This window comes from Polypterus senegalus, chromosome 5 (genome assembly GCF_016835505.1).
Source record: "Polypterus senegalus isolate Bchr_013 chromosome 5, ASM1683550v1, whole genome shotgun sequence".
Classification (NCBI taxonomy): Eukaryota; Metazoa; Chordata; class Cladistia; order Polypteriformes; family Polypteridae; genus Polypterus; species Polypterus senegalus.
The window spans coordinates 152411736-152431958 of record NC_053158.1 but is presented as its reverse complement, the minus strand read 5'-3'; the positions used below and the strand labels follow the sequence as shown (position 1 = coordinate 152431958).

Here is a 20223-nt window from a genome sequence, read left to right as displayed (position 1 = left end):
CAAGAAGGCCAAAAAATGGAGAGAACCACAAAAAACTCAAAATATTGCCTAACTAGACATCAAGACTGTATCATATGTGGGGTTTTCTCATACCAATACATCAGGAGGTGCCAAACAAAAAAAAAACTGAAGTGATTTCAAAGCATTCATACGTAACTCTTATGAACACAATAATTATCTTTCTGCTTCTGCTTACAAGTCCACACTCACTTGTACAGGGCCATTTTAGATTACCCAAGTAATAAAGCTAGTGGTAAAGCAAAAATCCCAGTACCCCAAGAAGCTTACATCACTAGATAACTTATACAATCTGAACACTTATAAAGGTTTAATAATGGAGGTAAGCCACGGTTGTACTTTTTTGTAAAAGAAGATCAGTTAAGTCTAGGAAATGAATGCACTTTAAGAGCAATCTGTTTTACAGGATTAATAAATGAACACATCTTTAAAGACACCATTCCTTAATTTTGTATGAGGAGCAGCCAGCATGTATTTAAACACCATAGATCATGTTTAATTTGTTTTCTGAATTCTGTGAGAATGTGACAGCAATATGTTGTATACATATTAACAGACCACTGAAAAATGTTACTCTTAATCTGTGTATGCAACATTTGTCACACAAACAATAGTAAATTATTATTGCAGGTTAATGTTGAAGAAGAGTTACATTTTTTTAATATTGTAATGCAGTACGGCCTACTAGCTAAGCCATGGGACTGTAAACCAAAAAGTACAGGTTCTGCCTTCAACATTGACTCATTACGTGACCTGAGCAGGTCACTTAATGACTAATAAAAAAAGTTGTACTATGTAGTTGGTATCAGTAAGTTTTTTTTTACCTAAGTGTATAGGCTGAAATTAATAACTGTAAATGTAATGTCCATCCTTTACTATATGTTATTAAACCCACTGCTTAGTAGAGCATTTAACTGAAGTGCAAATAGATGTCCCAGATGATGTTACATTGCAGAAGATAACAATAATACACTATTATTGGCATGAATGGCTAATGTTGTGACTTAATTTTTGAGCCATGGATGTTCTTTTGTTTTTGGAGTGATATTTAATTGTTGTGTTAATGCTGGAAGGTAATGAAGCATGGCCTAGTATGAAGTTTTACAGGTCACTCTGCACATTTGGTGTTTCCTAGTATTTATTTCTCTTTTCCCCTAAAAGTTTTAGTCACCTTTTATTTCATCAGACAACAGTGCTATCTGTTTAGAAAAATCCCTAATCATAATTATCATTTCATAATCAGTTTTACTCCACAGTACAATAAGAAACTTGTAATAAAGTGTTAGTGTGGACATGTTAGACATTTCCATTTCTACTTATGACCTTTGAATTATTTTAGAAAAAAAACTTGCCAGAAAGGTCAGTAATGAACTAAGTTCACCATTATATAAAAATAAATACAACATTGTAGACATCAAAACAACATGCTGCAGGACTTGATAATATTTGTAGATGCAGTTTTGCAAATAAAACTGAAGTACAATTCACAATGACAAGGCACAAAAAATTCTGCCAGCAAAACGTGAAAAAGGAAAACTATGAAGTGAATCACACCCCATTTCCGCAGGTGCTTAACTATTAACCTAGTCTTGTAGCACTGGCCTGTTAAGGCAAATAAGTAACTGCACTTTCCATGCATAAGTAGGTAAATGTGATCACAAACTCCATGCTGTCCAGCTTATACTTAGTTTCTTGTTTGTTGGTTTTTCAATCAAATATGTCTCCAATGATCTTTGACGAAGAACAACAAGGCAAACATTATCAAACCTCACTGCACCAATACCTTATATTTTAGGTACTCACTTCTACCACATATTGTAACATTCCCTGATATTTTCATTAATAATTAAAAAAGTCTTTGTACATGGATTGGTAACCAGTCCCAGGTTTACCTAAGGTATGTAAAGAACTCACTTTTTCTTTTTTCTTCATAATTTGTTATCCCCAACTAACTGAAAGTAATTTTTTATACAGGGTCCACCAGGACCTCCTGGTCCTCCAGGAAAGCCAGGGCCACCAGGACCTAGCAACCCTGGTGGAAGTTTAAATGATGCAGTCACTGGACCTCCAGGACCACCTGGAATCCCTGGAAAAGATGGCGCTCCCGGTAAACCTGGTCTTCCAGTAAGTAACATTCTAAGAGTAGTATGTGCTCAGAAATTACATTGTATTTGCTTTGCTTCTCTCAAAATCATGTATCCATATTTTTTTCCCACTGGTATACCCATCTTAAACTCCATTCAGATTCTCATGGATACAAGCTCTGTGATCAGTGAAAAAAATCACAGTTTGAAATACAGTAATCCCTCCTCGATCGCGGGGGTTGCGTTCCAGAACCCCCTGCGATAGACGAAAATCCGCAAAGTAGAAACCATATGTTTGTGTAGTTATTTTTATATATTTTAAGCCCTTATAAACTCTCCCACACTGTTAACATTATTAGAGCCGTCTAGACATGAAATAACACCCTTTAGTCAAAAGTTTAAACTGTGCTCCATGACAAGACAGACATGACAGTTCTTTCTCACAATTAAAAGAATGCAAATAGATCTTTTTCTCTTCAGGAGCAGAGAATTTCAGACGGAGAGAGAGCGCTCGCAAAGAAAAGCAAACAATCAAAAAATCAATACTTGTGCTTTTAAGTTTGCCGCGGCATTTTTTAGAGGTACGTTAGTATCTTCTAAGCAAACAGCCTCTGTGCAAACAGCCCCTCTGCTCACATCTCCTCCGTCAGGCGCAGAGAACGTCAGAGAGAGAGCGAGATTAAAGCAACAATCAAAAAATCAATATGTGTGCTTTTGTGCTTTTAAATATGCCGACCACCGCAATAAAGCGGCATTTTTTTAGAGGAGCGTCAGTATCTTTTAAGCAAACAGCCTCTGTGCAAACAGCCCCTTCGTCAGGCGCAGAGAATGTCAGAGAGGGTGAGAGAGAGGCAGAGACAAGCAAACAATCAAGCTCCGCGCGGGATGCATATCTTATAGCATTGAGGAGTTTTAGTTAATATGTAATACATGCTCTGATTGGGTAGCTTCTAAGCCATCCGCCAATAGCGTCCCTTGTATGAAATCAACAGGGCAAACAAACTGAGGAAGCGTGTAGCATAAATTAAAAGATAGATAGATACTTTATTAATCCCAAGGGGAAATTCACATAATCCAGCAGCAGTATACTGATACAAAGAAACAATATTAAATTAAATAGTAATAAAAATGAAAAGAATTAAAATAAAATTAATGTTCGCATTTACTCCCCCAGACCCACTGTCGGCAGAAATCCGCGAACCAGCGAAAAATCTGTGATATATATTTAGATGTGCTAACATTTAAAATCCACAATAGAGTGAAACCGCGAAAGTCGAAGCGCGATATAGCGAGGGATTACTGTACAATTAGTGACCAAAAAGTCATTATTAGGCTTTCATGAGATGGGTTTCTGTTTTAGCAAAGTATCAAATCAAAAAAATCAAATAAAAAAATTCTTGGCAATATTTACTGTATATTACTACATAAATTAACAATTACACAATAAGTCATACTTTAAAAAAATCAATTTATACCCAATATATGTAATCATTTTTAAACACAGACTTTCTCTCCTGTAACATGTTGTTAATCATTGTGTTATTAACTCATACTTTTGCCTCTTTGTTAATTTGCTATGATTTTGAACTTTTTCAGGTTTTTGATGGAGAGTTTAGTGGTTCTGGCGAGGTATTAAACTGGTTTGTTAAGTGTAACTAAAAGGCAGCATTTTTCCTCCAACCGTCTTTTCACCCATGTTTCTTCCTAAAGAGTTGTTATTTATACTTTAGAAAATAGAAATTTGGACAGACTTCATTTGCATTTGTTGAAATCTGTATACTATCAGTACGCAGCTTTGAACATATATGTGTATATGCAGTGGGGAATTTAGTGCACTCCCTTAAAAGTGTTGTATCTTTTAACATCTGTAAAAATATTAAAATGGGGTGACCATTTCAGTGTTGCTGATTGATTAAGGTGACATTATCAAACAGTAACTCTGTAAGGTGACACTTTCAAATTTTATAGACAATAAATAATCTCCGTAAATGTGATTTCCTGTCTTTTAAATTGTTAGTACATCATTTTTCATAGCACTGTATATAATACATATATGGATATTGGTATATGTGTGTGTATGAATGTATGATAATATAAACAACATACATTTATAGTTTTGTTGCAAACACACACAAAGCATGCAATTGATTTATACATGATGTAAATGAAGTCATAATGTTGGCAGCCATTTTCAATGGTCTATACAATACAGTACTATACCCATTATTAAATTCAAGCATTCAAATCAAAATAGAGGATCAAGTCCTACAGACTCACCTGTATACATGTTATTGAATTAATTTAAAATAATGAGACTTTTTTTTTACATATTTTTGAATTATTTTCTTGTTTTTTGATTTGTCCCTATTTATATCTTTACATTTGTGTACATTTATTGAATAAAGATTAGATTAGATTAGATTAGATTAGATTGGATTATGCTTTGTTTGTCCCCAATGGTAAATTAAATTTTACAGAATTAATTAAAATTAATATAATTAAAATGACCCAAGCACACATAAAAATACATAAATACTTAATAACATCAAGAATTCATTACCATAGTTTATTGTACTGTTAAAAAGTAATAAAATCCATAAAGAACACAATCCCTTATTTATGACCTGGTTGTAGATCTGACAGTAAATCCTTGGGTAGGATACATTAAGTCTGAATAGAAACAAAAAAAAATAATCTTTTAAATGGGCATCCAGTGTTGTCAGAATCCAGTTTTCCATTACAGGATCACAATGTTGGTTCAGAAGATAGAAATATACCCTGGATGGAACACCATTTGATCACAGAACACTCTTGAGCATAAACTAACACTCACCTACAACACATTATTTAAGAGTTTATGATATAAAAGGAAACAAGTATACCCAGAAACAAAATCATGCTGAGTGACACCACATTGGTTACATATTCATATAGTTAGGAGTGAAATCTTTGTGCCGGTGACTCTGATTCGGCAGTGTTAACTGTGAAGCCTCCTGGCAAATGAGTTTAAAGCATTCAGTTTTAATTGTCATGAATTATGCTTAATTACTGTTATTGTAAATTAATATAATCTCAGTTCTAAAGCCATTATATATCACAGAGACATTCATGGAAATTATCACTGTATGAAAAGGATTTTTTTGTGATCAGCTGTTATTAATAAAATGAAAAAGGACTACATTAAATAAGAATGCAACAATAATTTTTAAATAAGAATTAAACAAACCACCACCAACACTGCAAACCAATGCTAACAATAATACCTCTGACCCTGAGATATCACTATAAGAGAAGCAGCAAACAAAAATGGGAGTCAAATGTCAAGTCTACGATAGTACCAGCACACACAATCGATGTAGCAATGTAGGGAGGCATTCAGCAAAAGAGAGGAGCAAGAAGTAAACAAAAAAAAAACACAAGAAACAATGAAAAGAAGGAACCAAATACCTCTTGACTAACAACACAGCATGGAACTAGTTTGGATAGTAGAATTGGAAGAGTTGCTAATCTGGAATGCAGAGAGTTCAAGATGGACAAGATTACAGAGTGAAGATTTCCAGTTGGCAGGGGAGGCAGGCCAGGAAATTTCTAGTGGGAGGCTAATAGCAGCCTAGCTGCAATAGTAGCAGTCATTAAAAGTCTATGCTGGCAGAGGGACAGAGAATTCAACTTAAGAGAATAAGGGTCCAGGTTGAGAAGAACTTAAGGGAACAGGAGAATAGTAAAGAAAGGTTTTGGCCACATTGCCCCAGAGATCCACAGGCAGATGGCATTCCCAAAACATAAGGAGGAAGGTGACAAGTGGCAAAGATGACACAGGGCAGTGATCCTCAAGTATGGTTCTTGAGGATCACAGGTTTTTGCTTCAACCAGTTTCATAATTAGAACCAATTTATTTGCTGCTAGAGAAATATACTTCTTGGGCATAATTTTAAGTAACACTCCTGTTACGATTCATAGCCCATAATTGATTATTTTAGTTTTAAACAAGTGCATTTAGATTTTAATTGTTTCTTGTTTTCTTAAGCAGAAACAAGTCAGTAATAAATTGTAAATAACACAAAAAATCCGATCTTCAATTAATCGGGTTCAATTTCCCAGTGTATATGCTTCATGAAGTACAGTATCTGTGTAATAGAATGTTTAGAAATGAGTGAGAGAGAAAAGGGAAGGATGAAGAAGTACATACAGTATGTCTTCTGGTCCACAAAACATACGGATAATGTTCCCATCTTGAGTTTGATGCTGCTGGAATGGGCTATGGCTCACCACCTAGCTGTGTTGCACTATTACATTATTTATAAAATATACAAAAAAGTATGTGCAACAAAAACATCTTGCAATATGTACACAAACATGCACAAGTGTAATTATACATATAGTGTATTGACAAGTTTTTCTTTTTTTATCCCCAAAGTAATTTCTTAAAGCATCCAAATATATATAGATGTTTGAAAAAGTTTATATTAGATTTTTTTGAGAAAAACCAAATGAAATGTTACAGCTGAAGCGTGACACTCAGCTAATCTATATTATTATAATACATTCATATTAAACAACTTCCTATGTCACTATATTGATAATGATTTTATTAATTGTATTTTCATGCATTCTTTCATTTTCATATCTTACTTATTCCACTCTAGAGTTCCAGAGGCAAGTGCAGCACTGCACCGATAAGACTCATTTAAAGCACTGTAGTATCTTAGAAAAAGATAAGGGGTGCTAAGAAATTAGTGCTTTGACAACCAGTTTAGAAATACTTGTTTTATAGGAAATGTTTTATAGTGAAGGCAGCTTTTCTGATATTTAAATATTTAATATGAGTGGATGCAGGTAATTGGTAATAGTGTTTGTTGTTTACATGCAATAAAAAAGAGGCTGTTGTTCATGTCACTCAAATAAATATGATGGAAAAAATGTGAAGACATCGGCATACTTCCAGAAGGTGATCCAAATGTGAATGAGGGGATCATATTGAAAAACTGGCTTTTCTAATATTACCCCAGTAAGCCATAATATTTAAGTGCATTTGCACTTCTTCAAGATAATCATGGATTTGAAGTTTTACAAATATTTGCTACTGTGTGTTCAGAACATCAATTTTGGAGTGTTGTTAGATGTATGTAGGTAGATACATTCAATTATTAGATTTCTTTATCAGCGTCTTTATGCAAAACTTCATCTCTTTTATGAAACATGGTTTAGTGCATCATTGGATAAAATCTGCCTTTTGCTCTTCATAGCTTCTACTAACTGCAGTGAGGTGTATGCTTCTATTCCCATGCACTTCTCTTAAGACTTCTCACTAAATGTCATCATATGGACGGCCGTAATATTCTTTTCCTTAAAGCCCTTAGAACTTTGAAGTGCTTTAGATCTGATCATTATGGCTCAAGTGAGAAGAAGAAAACGCAGCAGAATATGTCCATGTGATGCTTGTGGCTTATAGTGGTCCTTTCTGTGTTTCCCCCTAGAGATTCAGTCATGAAGACAATTTCCTTATAGTGTGCTTTTTATAAATACTTACACTCTGCATACCAACAGATAAAATTAAACTAAATAATTTTGTCTTTGCTAAACTAGGTAGAATATAAAAAAATATTCCTATGTGGAACAGGTGATGGTCTATGACAAGAGCCATTCATAAATTTTAGCTGATCTTGCATGTTTAGGTACTGTATTGAAATCTCTGTGGAGTTCTTATCAATATCACCTAGATTAAGAGAAAACTTTACAGTCCGTGTCTAAAAGTAAGTGCTGAATCAGGCTTATGTGCACAACTACGGTTGATAGTGTCTCCTTCTGTCAGGCAGTGGATTAGTGGTAGGCAATTTGCAAAGTGGCTCCTTGCCAAGCTTTTGGTGTGGAGACTATTACAATTTTGTAATAACTGAAGCAGTGAGGTTGCTTTATATTCAAAGTTTTGTCCTGAGTTATTTTTTCTTTTAAATCATTACAGTATAATTATTATATCAATTATTATAGTAATTGTTTAGTCTAATAGTATTATGGTCTCTTTTGGTTGTCTTTCTGTCCCTAAAAAATATATTTAAAATTGCATTATTGTTAAAATGAAATTCTAAAATATGCTTTCTTTGTACCAGATTCTTTCTCACTCAAGATTACTAAAGATCATCCATTGCTATAGAACAATGAAATAATACAGATTACTGATTTCCATGCCTGAATTTCTCTCCTAGATATACTATGTCATACTATGTGCATATATCAGAAGCCACTTTCAGCAATTAAAAGTTTTTTTTTTATTGATTTCAGGGATTTCATGGTCCTCCAGGCCGTAATGGCAGTATTGGTCCAAAAGGAGAACATGGTGACAAGGTGAGCCCTGACTTTGCCAGCATTTCAAACGGAAACCTCTGACTGTAACTTGTGTTAACCCAAGTCTGTGACCTTCTTTGTGAAATGTGCAATCACTTTGCATGGTAAATTCCACAAAATATACAGGCATTGGTACAGAGGCTTGAATTCAGGTAATGCTTCTACTATCCCAGGGAGAATTAAGGTTATGGAATGTGCTATATTCTATTTTGTAATTTGTTTTTATTGTTTGTTATTTTTATGACATCACTGCAACTCCATTTTGTGCTGTAATTTGGATGATGGGTACTGCTGTTTCCTGTGCCTTTTGCAAGGTGATGACCACTTTGCATGTGGTCACAATGGTCTTTGTCGGTCAAATGACTTAGGGAGCATGTGACATTATGTCATCACTCACTGCTTATACAAGATGGCTGCTTGCTGCCATCATTGCTCAAGTTTAAGGATATTGTGCATAAATGTTCTGCACATGAACTTGACCTTAGGTTATTTAGAAAAATATGCTATGTTCCTTTGAGCGTGTTTCCGATTACCCGTTAGGATTTTGTTACTAGGTTTTAACACTTTTGTTACTTCAGACTTTGAATGATTCTCATTTTCTTCTTCTGGTCCCTGGTTCATCATTTTGGGCTGGAGTTTCACAGTAGTGGAATAGGAGTTAGATTTTCTTGAGAATTGTCTGGAGTTAGGTATTTCCAACTTTCAGGTCTTTAGTATTGGTACTAATTTAGTACTATGTGTCTATAAATGTCATTGTGCCCCCACACTTTCATCAATGGCTTATTATTTTTATTTATTTGTAGATACTTTAATCTAAGATTACTTAAAAAAATCAATTTCTAAACAATATATCTGAGTGATTTCAAAATACAAAATAAACAACATAAAGTAATATTTAAACATTAAAGTGATGCTTAGCTCACAGGCTTGATGAAAATTAGCAGTCCAACAAAGCTAATGCTGGTTGACTGTTGACTGTGGGGTCATTGCAGCCATAGCCATCCAGGTTTTTCCTGAAGAGGCATTAGCTCTCTTGGAAATGTGTTCTTTTGAAATTGTGGCATATTAAATAACTAAATAATATCGTAATATACCAGAAAAGGCGATATCCCTCCCAACGTTATTACGGCGGTACAAGAATCACATGAGAAAAAAATATCTTTTGGCTTACATTTACTGACGGTTAACGCGGTTACAGACGGGAGGCAAATGTAGAGACTTTTTATCCAGGTGGGAATCTGGATCAACACAGCCTGCCATTTTTCGTCCCCACGCTGGGAGGTTTTTCGAACTTTGTCGACACAGCCTCGAAGGGTGTGGCTGCTGTCCAAGCCTTTATACTGTTCTTCTTCAACTTGCTGGTCTTCTCTGTCTCCAAACAAGGGCTGAATTCCTCCTCCACAAAATACAGAAATATCATAGTGCTTATATGCCGGTTCTCATTCTCCCAATAAGGAAAGAAGAGTTTGTGCTGACAGAGGACAGAAATACCCTATTCTGTGTTTAAGCTGACTATACAAGCCTCCAGTTGTCTTTGGCTATCTAATCCAATGCTTGGCTAGTAATTCTAACTGCTGAGCCCCTGTGTGGCAAATTTAACATGCACATGTGAATAAAACTCATAACAGTATTGTCCAGATATAGTGACATAAAGAAACATGTAGTATAACACCAGGAGAAGAAGATTAGGTTAGAAACCCACAGCAGTCCTAAGATGCTTTATAAAAAGATGAGCTTTCAAGAGGCTGAACATAGGTATTTTATGTGAACAAGTCATCTATGCATAATGTATGGAGTGCAGTTTCATGATTTCATGATCTTCTTGGTGGAGTCACAAAAGCCACAAAAATCTCCCAAAAGAAACAAAGAAGCTATAATACACCAAAATTAAATTCTAGCTGCACATATAGTAGCAGCAGCTTACAAGTTACTATTCAGAAAAGGCGTAACCAGAGAACAGAGGGCTTTATTTTGTGTCAGCCTGTAGTGTATCTTTAAATTAAAACAAAAATAGCAACAGAATCAAAACAAGAATGGAAATAACTCAGAGGAGCATCTGTCACCTTCTAAAGTGCTAGAATGAGGAAAAGAAAAAAAATCTATCTTTCTTCCCTTTTCCCTTTTCAGTTTTCTTGAAAATAACTCAATATAATATTGACATTTTTAACCAAAAGCATTTAAATAGCATCACTATTTTTAATGTATATGTAAAGTCCAAAGTCATACAGCTGTATTTCCCGTTATTTAATAATTCATGTGATGTTAACGTATTCGCAATATTCAAATAAACAGTTGATCAAAAAAAGCAGAACACCCTTGAAACAGCAGTCTCAGCCACAAGACCAGGTCTGGTAACAAAGCAAACCAGATGCTGTATTTTTTTCTTTTGATTTTAATGAAAGTGTTTCTTACTTTTAAGACACCTCATGTCTGTATCCTGTTCTCTTACAGGGTGACATCGGCCCACAAGGCCTGCCTGGAGAAAAGGTACTGTACTATCTGCTTACTTTAGTGCACATTCAATTTCTTAAAAATAGTTATTATTCCTTTTCAAGAACATTTTCTTCTATAAAACTGTGACATTTCTCAATAAAATGTGCCTTAAATAAATATTTAGGGTAGGTAAATTCACGTTTCATTTTTTCCTTCATCTCAAAGATGTATTGTTTAGGTATATAATACTTTTATGAGTTTAATGTTTATTATGATGTTGAGTGGATATGAATGGATATGCCTCAGCTCTCCACAATCCATCCACCCATTTTCTATTGCTTAATCAAAGTTTCTGGGTGAAAGGAGGCTGGAGTGGATCTTAGCAGGTTAAGGCATGAAGCCGAAAGCCACCCCAGATTGGACACCAGTCCATGTTCAATACAACCATATCAGTTAGTTTAGTACACAGTGCCTTGTAAAGAAATATGTTGTGGGACAGATAACTCAAGAACCTTCAACGTCTTAGAAACCAACTGCATCTTTATTCGGGTGCACTGTATTCAGGTGATCTTTGATGGATCTGTGCTTGCTTTTGCATTCCCAATGAAGGTATAAAAGTTTCTGATTTATTATTGTTAAAAAAAAAAGTAATCTTAATTTGCAGGGTGACCCTGGAATGCCAGGAGAGGCTGGACCACCAGGACTTTCCGGAACCCAAGGTCAGACAGGATTACCAGGCCCACAGGGGCTTCCTGGGCCACCAGGACCTCCAGGACCACCAGGAAGAGGATACAATTTTGGACTGGAGGTAAACCGCAAAATAATTAAGAAATACCTGTTGTTTCATAGTTTGTTTAAAAAAAAACAATAAAATGTATTCCCTTTTTCCTTTTTGCAGGACTTGGAAGGTTCTACAGCTTTTGGAGGACTTAGTGAACCTGGACCCAGGGGGCCTCCAGTACGTACATCTTTCTGTACATTACACATCATATTAGACAATGTAGAGGGACAGAAGCTAATGCACCTTATAATATTATTCCACTTGCTGTTCTTTTGTTTTCTATTTGTCTATGTCACTTATTTTATCTTTGCTCTGGCCATAATGCTGTTTGAATATAACGGCACTGTATTCAAATATTCTGTTACTGTGTTCACAAAAGTCTGAAATTATTTTTCTTATTTACTAACTAAAAATGTCAATCTGCCATTGAAAATGTTTTTCATTATGCAATAAGTTACAGTATTTAACAATTCATACATGCAATAAGGTTTTCAAAATGCATGTACAGTAGCATATGGAATCAAAAATTGTAAGACAAAAGTATCACATCAAAGGTTCATATGATTGATTTGTATGGCCAGTGTCATAGCACATATTGTTCTTTATGTTTGATACCAGACTTAACTTCATGATTAACTGCAGCAGCAGACCTTTCCCTGATCCTGACCATATTGTGTTGCTTTGATGGGTCTGACTTTCCCATTTCGTAACACAAAATCTTGTAATGTGATTAAAGTCAGAACTACTTTAAAAAACAGACACTGCACTTAGAGACAGAATGTGGTATAGCTGGCTTGAATACGGCCATTCACCACAGATTTTCATCAAAGAAACCAAAATTCAGAACAACACAGTACAACAAGTTGCTCATTTTTCCTTTTGCTATAGTCAAAACATGCTAATCTAAGCCAGGAAAAAACAGTGACATACTGTACAATTAGTCTGTCTGCAACAGATTTCACCGTTAGCGCAAAAACACTAAAGTCTAGCACATTGGCCCCATTCTCGCATCTTTTCCCATTTTTCACAAGTTAACAATGCCTACCCATTTTCTAGTATTAAATAAAGAGCCCATCACTTAGATTTCTATTGGGATAGATTAACATGTTTTTCAATCTTCTTCTTCTTGTATTGATCTAATGACTCAGACGTTAGGATATAGACTGCAAAAAAGAACAGTTTTTTTGCAAAATAATGAGTTGGGCTATCTGTGGCCACAAATTGGATTAAGCAGGTTGGAGAATGTATGTTTGGTGCCCATAAGAAGTATTCACCCCACATTTCCACATTTTATTGTTATATATCATTGAATCACAATGGGTGTAATTTGGTGTTTTTGACAGTGAGAAAAAAAGATTGTGTAATGTCAAAGTGAAAACAGATCTCTACCAATTGATTTAAATTACAAATATAAAACACAAATAAAAAAATAATTGCACAAGTATTCACCAGATGCCCCATTGGCAGTCATGACAGCCTTGAGCCAGTGTGGACAGGTCTCTGTCAGCTGCTCAAAAGCCAGACACTGTAGTCTTTCCCCATTGTTCTTTGCAAAACTACTTGGGCTCTGTCAGGTTGCATGCAGATAGTGAGTGAACAGCCTTTTTCAAGTCCATCCAAAATTTCTCAATGGGATCGAGATGTTGAAATGTCTCATGTTTGCCTTCTGGAAATTTCTAGCTGAGATACCATGTGCATTTACTTAACAGTGGCTTTCTCTCTGCCACTCTACCAAAAAGCTGTGACTGGTGAAGCATCCAGACAAAGGCTGTATGCACCGTCTCTCCAACTCAGCTGTTTTAGGTTGTACCTCTTTCAGAGTTTTCATAGGTCACTTAGTAGTCTTCCTAACTAGTCTTATTCTTTTCTCAGTCACTCAGTTGTTATGTATGGTCTTCTCTGCATTTACAGCTGTGCAATACTCTTTCTGTTTCTTAGTGGTTGATTTAACAGTTCACGGTTTCCTTGTTCCCATCTTCTTGATCAGGGTTTTCCCCAACAGTGGCTTCAGGTTTTCATTGTAACTGTTTTCTTAATTACTGACCTGACTTGCTCTTGAAGACTCAAACCCGTTATTGTTTCTTATTCCTTGGCAGCTCCTGACAAACAATAATGAGATACCAAATAAGCCAAAACATGACCAGCAAACCGCGTCCATCATACAATATGTGAAAATAAAGAAAAAGAAAGGTCTCAAGAATTTCGATTTGCTCAGGTCCCCAAAACATTTTAACAGTGCTTTTACAAAAGAGAAAATCAACAATATCGGAAATGTATGCTATTGCACAATGAGAGCAGCAACAAGCCATAGAATTAAAGAATGGGTTTAATTAACAACAAGAATCAGCGCCTAATTAAACAACTGTTTGGAGTGAAATTGATTGGAGTTTGAGACCCTTACTTAGTTGGTCTTCTGTTTGGATGACATTTAAAGAAAGAAACAAAGAAATTCAGAGGAACGATGAAAAAATTAAGAGCAACAAATCTTATAAAAACAAGTCAATTAAAATGAATTCAAAAGAAGTAAATTAGCAGCAAAGCAGGTCACTAATTAGGAAAAGGGTTAGAATCAAAACCTGCAGCCAATGTGGTCCTCCAGGACGGGAGTTAGGGACCCCTGCTCTTGATTTTTGTTTCTCAGTCTCCTTTTCATGGAGTTGTTTGGAGTTTTCTGTTGTCTTCATTGTGTAAAACAGGACACTATACTGACTCACCACAAACTTGACCTTCCATATTCCGGTGTATTTGTAGTATAATTAACATAAACACCTAGACCATAGACAGGCGATCTCCATTTAAATAATTATGTGACTTCTAAACCTAATTGGCAGGTATGTGTCATATACTAATGAAGTTAATTATTGTGTGTTTCATATTTGTAATTAAGTTAGACCAGTTTTAGTTTTACATTGACTTTAAAGTATTTTCTATTTGTCAATGTCAAAAAAAAGCAAATAAAACTCACTGTGATTCAGTATTGTATAATACATTTCAAGGGGGTGACTACATTTTGGGGGCCTTACATATATGTATTGTTTGGATGAAAAGATCTAAAAGAAAGTGTTGTTTCTTTTTTTATTTCTATTCAAATACCCAGGACATACAACCTACCTGACTCAGTATGATGTAGCCAAAGTTCTAAGCTCTGTAGAAATAACAAAAATTATTTGAAAATTGCAAAATATGGGTATAACATCTTAGATTTTCTCGTGCATTTTAGCCTGGCCCATTAATATGTTTAGCATTGAAGCCACCTTCCTGGTACTGTTCTAAAGTGTTCAAGTTTTTATTGTCTTTATATTAGTACTTTTTTGTGCTCAATTAGAATCGCCACTTTTTCATATTACATGTCCATTTCATATTGCAGGTATCTCTCACTTCATCGCATATTTTATACTAGATGTATGTTTGATTTAAAATATTCAAGGATTTTAGTTTGGTGAGCATTTTTGCCACAGTGAGGTGTAGTAAGAAAAATAGTACAGTATGTAGTACACAGAAAAATGTTCATTTAGTGAAGCTCACTGTAAGTGGCAAATTGCAAGTTACCATTGCTAGTTTAAACAAGAAATTAAATGATGTAATAGCACACAATATAAATGTTCTCTTATTCTAAGCTCAATTAACAAAAATAGTTAAGTTAACTTTGTTATTTTTTTATTTTTAGGGAATTGCTGGGTTGCCTGGCCCTGTAGGATCAAAGGTAAAACACCACTCTAAATTGTATCTTATAACTAAATCACTAGTTTTATCACATTTTCTGGGAGTTGACCAGCCATGTTCCCCATTTATTACAATGAAGTGTTGATGTAGCACATGATCCAAGAATGAGATTATACCTTTTTTAAGTGTTAAGACACTGCAGTGTTTGAAGATGTTTTTGGGACAAGAGTCACTATACCCATCAGACAGATACTGTAATTTAGTTACTTCCTGAGAGCATGACTATCAATCATTCAATGTAGAAAAAAGTAAGGAAGAGATATTTTGGAAATAGAAATTCAGTTTACAGTATTTTCCTGTAGAGCTCTTCACTTCATATAGGCTCAGAGCTCTGTTACAATTTCACACTATAGGTAAATGCAATTGTAAACTTTACAAATTACTAATTACTTAATAAATACAAATAAAGACACATTTTTTTTAAAGTGTGTCATATTTTTTTTTTTTTTACTGGAAGAAAAAACAGCTGCAAAGTGATTACCATAAATATAACCTAACAATATTTGACTTTTAACCTCATTTTTGAACTTTGACCATTTGACAACAGAGGAGAGGGAAACATAAACTCCAGTCAGTATCATTCCTAGAGAAAATAAACCTCTGGTGGGTCCATTGTTGGTTATAGTCCTGGAAAACAAAGCTAACTTTCTTCCCAGCCCCACCCAAGCATTCTACAATATACATCTTTGTCGGAATGTCTAATTTCACAACAAAAAAAATGTAACTACTTAATTCCAAGGCTTACAGTACCACAGATGTCTTTCTATGAATATATCATAAAGCAGAGCAGTGGCATCAAGAGCTACAGCAGAACACAGAGAAGAGAACAATAGAGGAGGGCTAGCAATATTCCACAATTGCTGTATCTCTCATATTTTTACAGAAATGAGTAACAAACAGATATACAATATGCACAGCTCATGAGCAGGTCTAATCAGGGTGTGCTAGATTAAAGTATTGATTCTTCAGCCTGGATTTAAAAGCTGAGCATGAAAGTGCATTCCATATACACTATTCACAGCTCTGAGGCCTTGTACTAAAAAATACACCTGTGACTGTTATTTTGTTTATCCTGGAATTTGATCTTAAGGCATATTTGACTTTGTAAATAATGATAAAATTAGACAGATAAGCAGTGACTAAGCCTAAATGGAAGCTAGTAGAAAGACTTATGAATTGGAGTTATGTGGTTTTACTTTATAGTTCTTGTAATGATTCTTGAAACAGCATTTTGAATAAACAGCTGCCTATATAACAGTGAATTCCAGTGAATAATGCACTATAGTAGTCCTACTAAAAATAAATACATTAATTAATTTCCCAGTATCCTCCACATACAGAAGCCATCTTAATTTTTCAATATTTCTAAGACTGAAAAAAAGTTTTTAGATTGTTTTGAAATGTGTGTTTAGTACTAGGGTTTTGTACCGTGTTAGCCATTATGAATGTAGAGAAAAGCCAAGCAAAATGACACCTTTTATTGACTAACTAAAAAGAGTACAATATGCAAGCTTTCGAGGCAACTCAGGCCCCTTCTTCGGGCAAGATGTAGAAGGGGCCTGAGTTGCCTCAAAAGCTTGCATATTGTAATCTTTTTAGTTAGCCAATAAAAGGTGTCATTTTGCTTGGCTTTTCTCTAAATGTGTGTTTTAAAAGACATACTTGAATGAAAGATAACACTTAAGCTGGTAGTATCCTGATTCAGTAAAACTAATGCTTATACCAAATGAATTAAAAAGTGACAGAACATTGGTTAAGTCTGCACTCCCCCAACCCCGCCCCCAGTAAAAAGCATTTCCGTTTTAACTGTATTCAGAGACAAGTAGTTATCATCCATCCACTTCATTAACTCACAGACACAATTAATTAAGGACAGCATCGGAGAAACGTCATTTGGTTTAAAATAAAGGTAGAGCTCAGTATCACCTGCATATAAGTGAAAACGAATATTATGTTTTTTAATGACAACTCCCAATGGAAGCATATTGTGACACATGAGTCATTGTCTTGTACCCCAAAACACGAGGCTGAGTCTCAGTACTTTAGCAAAACCAGCTTTATTCAACTTGAAACAGGAACAGCAGGGTTATTTATTGCAGTGGGAGCTACCACTCTCCTATACACAGACACAGAAAACAGGCATAGTCAGGGCCAGGTTAGTGGCCAAGTTATACTATTCAACGGGTTGGAAAATGGATGGATGGATATACTATTCCCTGTATTTATAATGTTCCTTGCATCACCCTTTGGCTAAAAGCCTGTATAGCGCTAACTTGATCGTCTCGTAGTTGTTTCCATGGTGCTACTTTGGGACACCATATTTGAATTTTGAGTATAATGATGGAATACTGTCAACACATTCCTGTACAACTGAAACGGTAAATATGAACTGCCATGATGTCCAACATAATTTTCCAGCCTATGTAATAGAATAGAGTGGTAAACAGTGTTAAGGACTGCACTTAATTCTAAGAACGCAATTCCTATGAAATTACCATCGTCAGAGCATATTAGAATGTTATGTAAAGCATGGGTTAGTGCTGTTTTTGTACTCTGACCAATGCGGAAGCAAAACTGGAATTAAAGTTGTGATATATAAGGTGATACTAAAACTATATTGCAACTACTTTTTCAAGTATTGTAGAAGGAAAATGTAAATTTGAAATAGGTCTATAATTGTTAAACATATGTGGGTCTAACTGTATTTTTTTAATAATGGTCTGAATACTAACATTTTTTATGCATTAGGTACTATGACATTCAGTAATGAACCACAGTATATATAATGCTAAGAATGGGTGCTGCCAATACAGCCATTGAGCTTTTTTCTAGTTTTGTTGGGACTGGGTCTATGAGACAGGTAGAAGGATTCATTTTAGAAATTTAAGTTATGACTTCCTTTTCTGTCATCACATTAAAGTTACTGAAGTAGTGTGCACATAAAGAGATGCAAAATGATTAGTTTGTGGCAGAAATCTAGGATTTGATATTTTTCATTTTATCATCAAAGAATTTCATAAAATCTGCACTGCAAATTTGTATAGGTATTTGCATTGCAGATCAGAATTTCCATTAGATAGACTAAGAACTGTTCAAAACAATACACAAGGATTATTTCTGCTATCATCATCTATTAAACTAGATTAGTCGTCAGAGTGGGCCACAAAGACAGTTATTATATAGATTTTTGACACTGCCTGTCCATAGACTTCGGATGACCTGTTGCTTTCCATCACTCCAGTTTTTGATATTCTAATATAAGAGCACAAGTATCGTCATTAAACCAGGGTTAGTTTCTATGTGCTTTAATCCCTTTTGTTTTAATGGGAGCTACTGTATCCAAGATATCTTTGAAAGTCACATTATAATTAAATGTCATCTGATTTAGATTGTTTTCCATAATTATGTTTGGTTTCATTTTACTCTGCAAAAATAAATCAAATGTAATTAAAAAATGATCAGAGATTACTTCATTTAAATTTTGAATCTCAACCGTGTACGTTATAATGAGACACTGACAATCTGGCAAAACCTTACTGTGTTTAACACAGTAGTAAAATATTTGTTAAAAGTGTCAGTTTCCAAATCTATTTGAATATTCTAATTCCCCCATTAATACTTCATGATCAGAATTTATTGCTAAATTAGATAAAATGCAGTTAAATTCAATCATGTACGATGAATAAGGCCCTAGTGATCTGTATACTATTAGAACAGTTGTGCTGGATTCCATTTTAATATCTAATATGAGAGCCTCAAAGAATATAAATTTGCCTAATATTTTAGAGGCAGTTGTTTCTGCAGTTCATCACACAACACTAACCTAAAGCCACCTCCTCAACTAATTTATTATGATTTAGGAAGGAATGTACAAAAATTTGGCGCAACCTCGGCTAAAGGAATGGTGTAAGATTTACTCAGCCAGTTAGCAGCAAGATGGCATAAGTCAGATTTTGTAATTAATATAATATCATTAACTAAAGAGAGAAAGTTTTTTGGGAAAAACAAAATACTGTAGAACAATAGAAATCTGTATGTTCACCATTCAGGATTAATGATTTTGAAACGGTTATAGTGACAGAATGTATGTAAATACATTGGAGTCTTATATAAATCAGACATTATGCATTATTTATTGTCACTGTGTTCAGCTTTGATGTTTTAAGTGTACAATCAGAGGGCAGCTAACATTACTGATGCTGATATGGACAGCCTGGTGAGTATGTGGCAGAACATTGCTGGGGAAATCCAAAATAATGTTCATTGATGAAAGCCACCCATTTAATGTAGTACCCTTATTCAACAAGTCAAAATGGTTTGCTTCTTAAAGCAGAGACATAATAGAAAGTTCATAAAATATGGCAAATAGTTAATTCAAAAAACAACAACATTCACAATAAAACACATACATTCAGGTTGATATATAACAATATTAATAATAAGATGTTTATATATACTGTATTTGGTTGTAGTAAATTATTTTTCACTTTATTCAATTGATCTCTTTGCCTAGATGTCTTAATTTTAGATGTTGTTACTTTCTAGACTCCTAATTTATAAAAGTAACAGTTTATCACTGAATTTCTGTTATGTGAATTTCCCCTTGGGATTAATAAAGTATCTATCTATCTATCTATCTATCTATCTCTGCAGGGTGAGCAAGGCGATATTGGTCCACCTGGCGCAACTGGTCAAAAGGTAAGTGTTTACTAGATAGTCAATTTCCACTTTCACTTTTGAAATACGGTGATAATGAACATTATACAGGCCATGTCCACTCTGTAACATTGTTCAAACAGGTATGGGATGTGAGTATTATGGGGTCAGTTAACAACTGACAGT

General features: G+C 34.7%; 1 protein-coding gene across 4 annotated transcripts in view; it reads left to right on the top strand.

Annotated features, from left to right (window-relative positions):
- The window catches only part of LOC120529589 (collagen alpha-1(XVIII) chain-like), a 258159-nt gene that overhangs the window by 143187 nt on the left and 94749 nt on the right, over window positions 1–20223 (top strand). For all 4 annotated transcript variants that reach the window (XM_039753509.1, XM_039753508.1, XM_039753506.1 and 1 more), the window contains 7 exons: window positions 1993–2142; window positions 8382–8444; window positions 10896–10931; window positions 11542–11685; window positions 11776–11835; window positions 15326–15361; window positions 20035–20079. In XM_039753509.1, the coding sequence (XP_039609443.1) occupies window positions 1993–2142; window positions 8382–8444; window positions 10896–10931; window positions 11542–11685; window positions 11776–11835; window positions 15326–15361; window positions 20035–20079 (534 nt within the window). The remainder of the gene's footprint in view (window positions 1–1992; window positions 2143–8381; window positions 8445–10895; window positions 10932–11541; window positions 11686–11775; window positions 11836–15325; window positions 15362–20034; window positions 20080–20223) is intronic.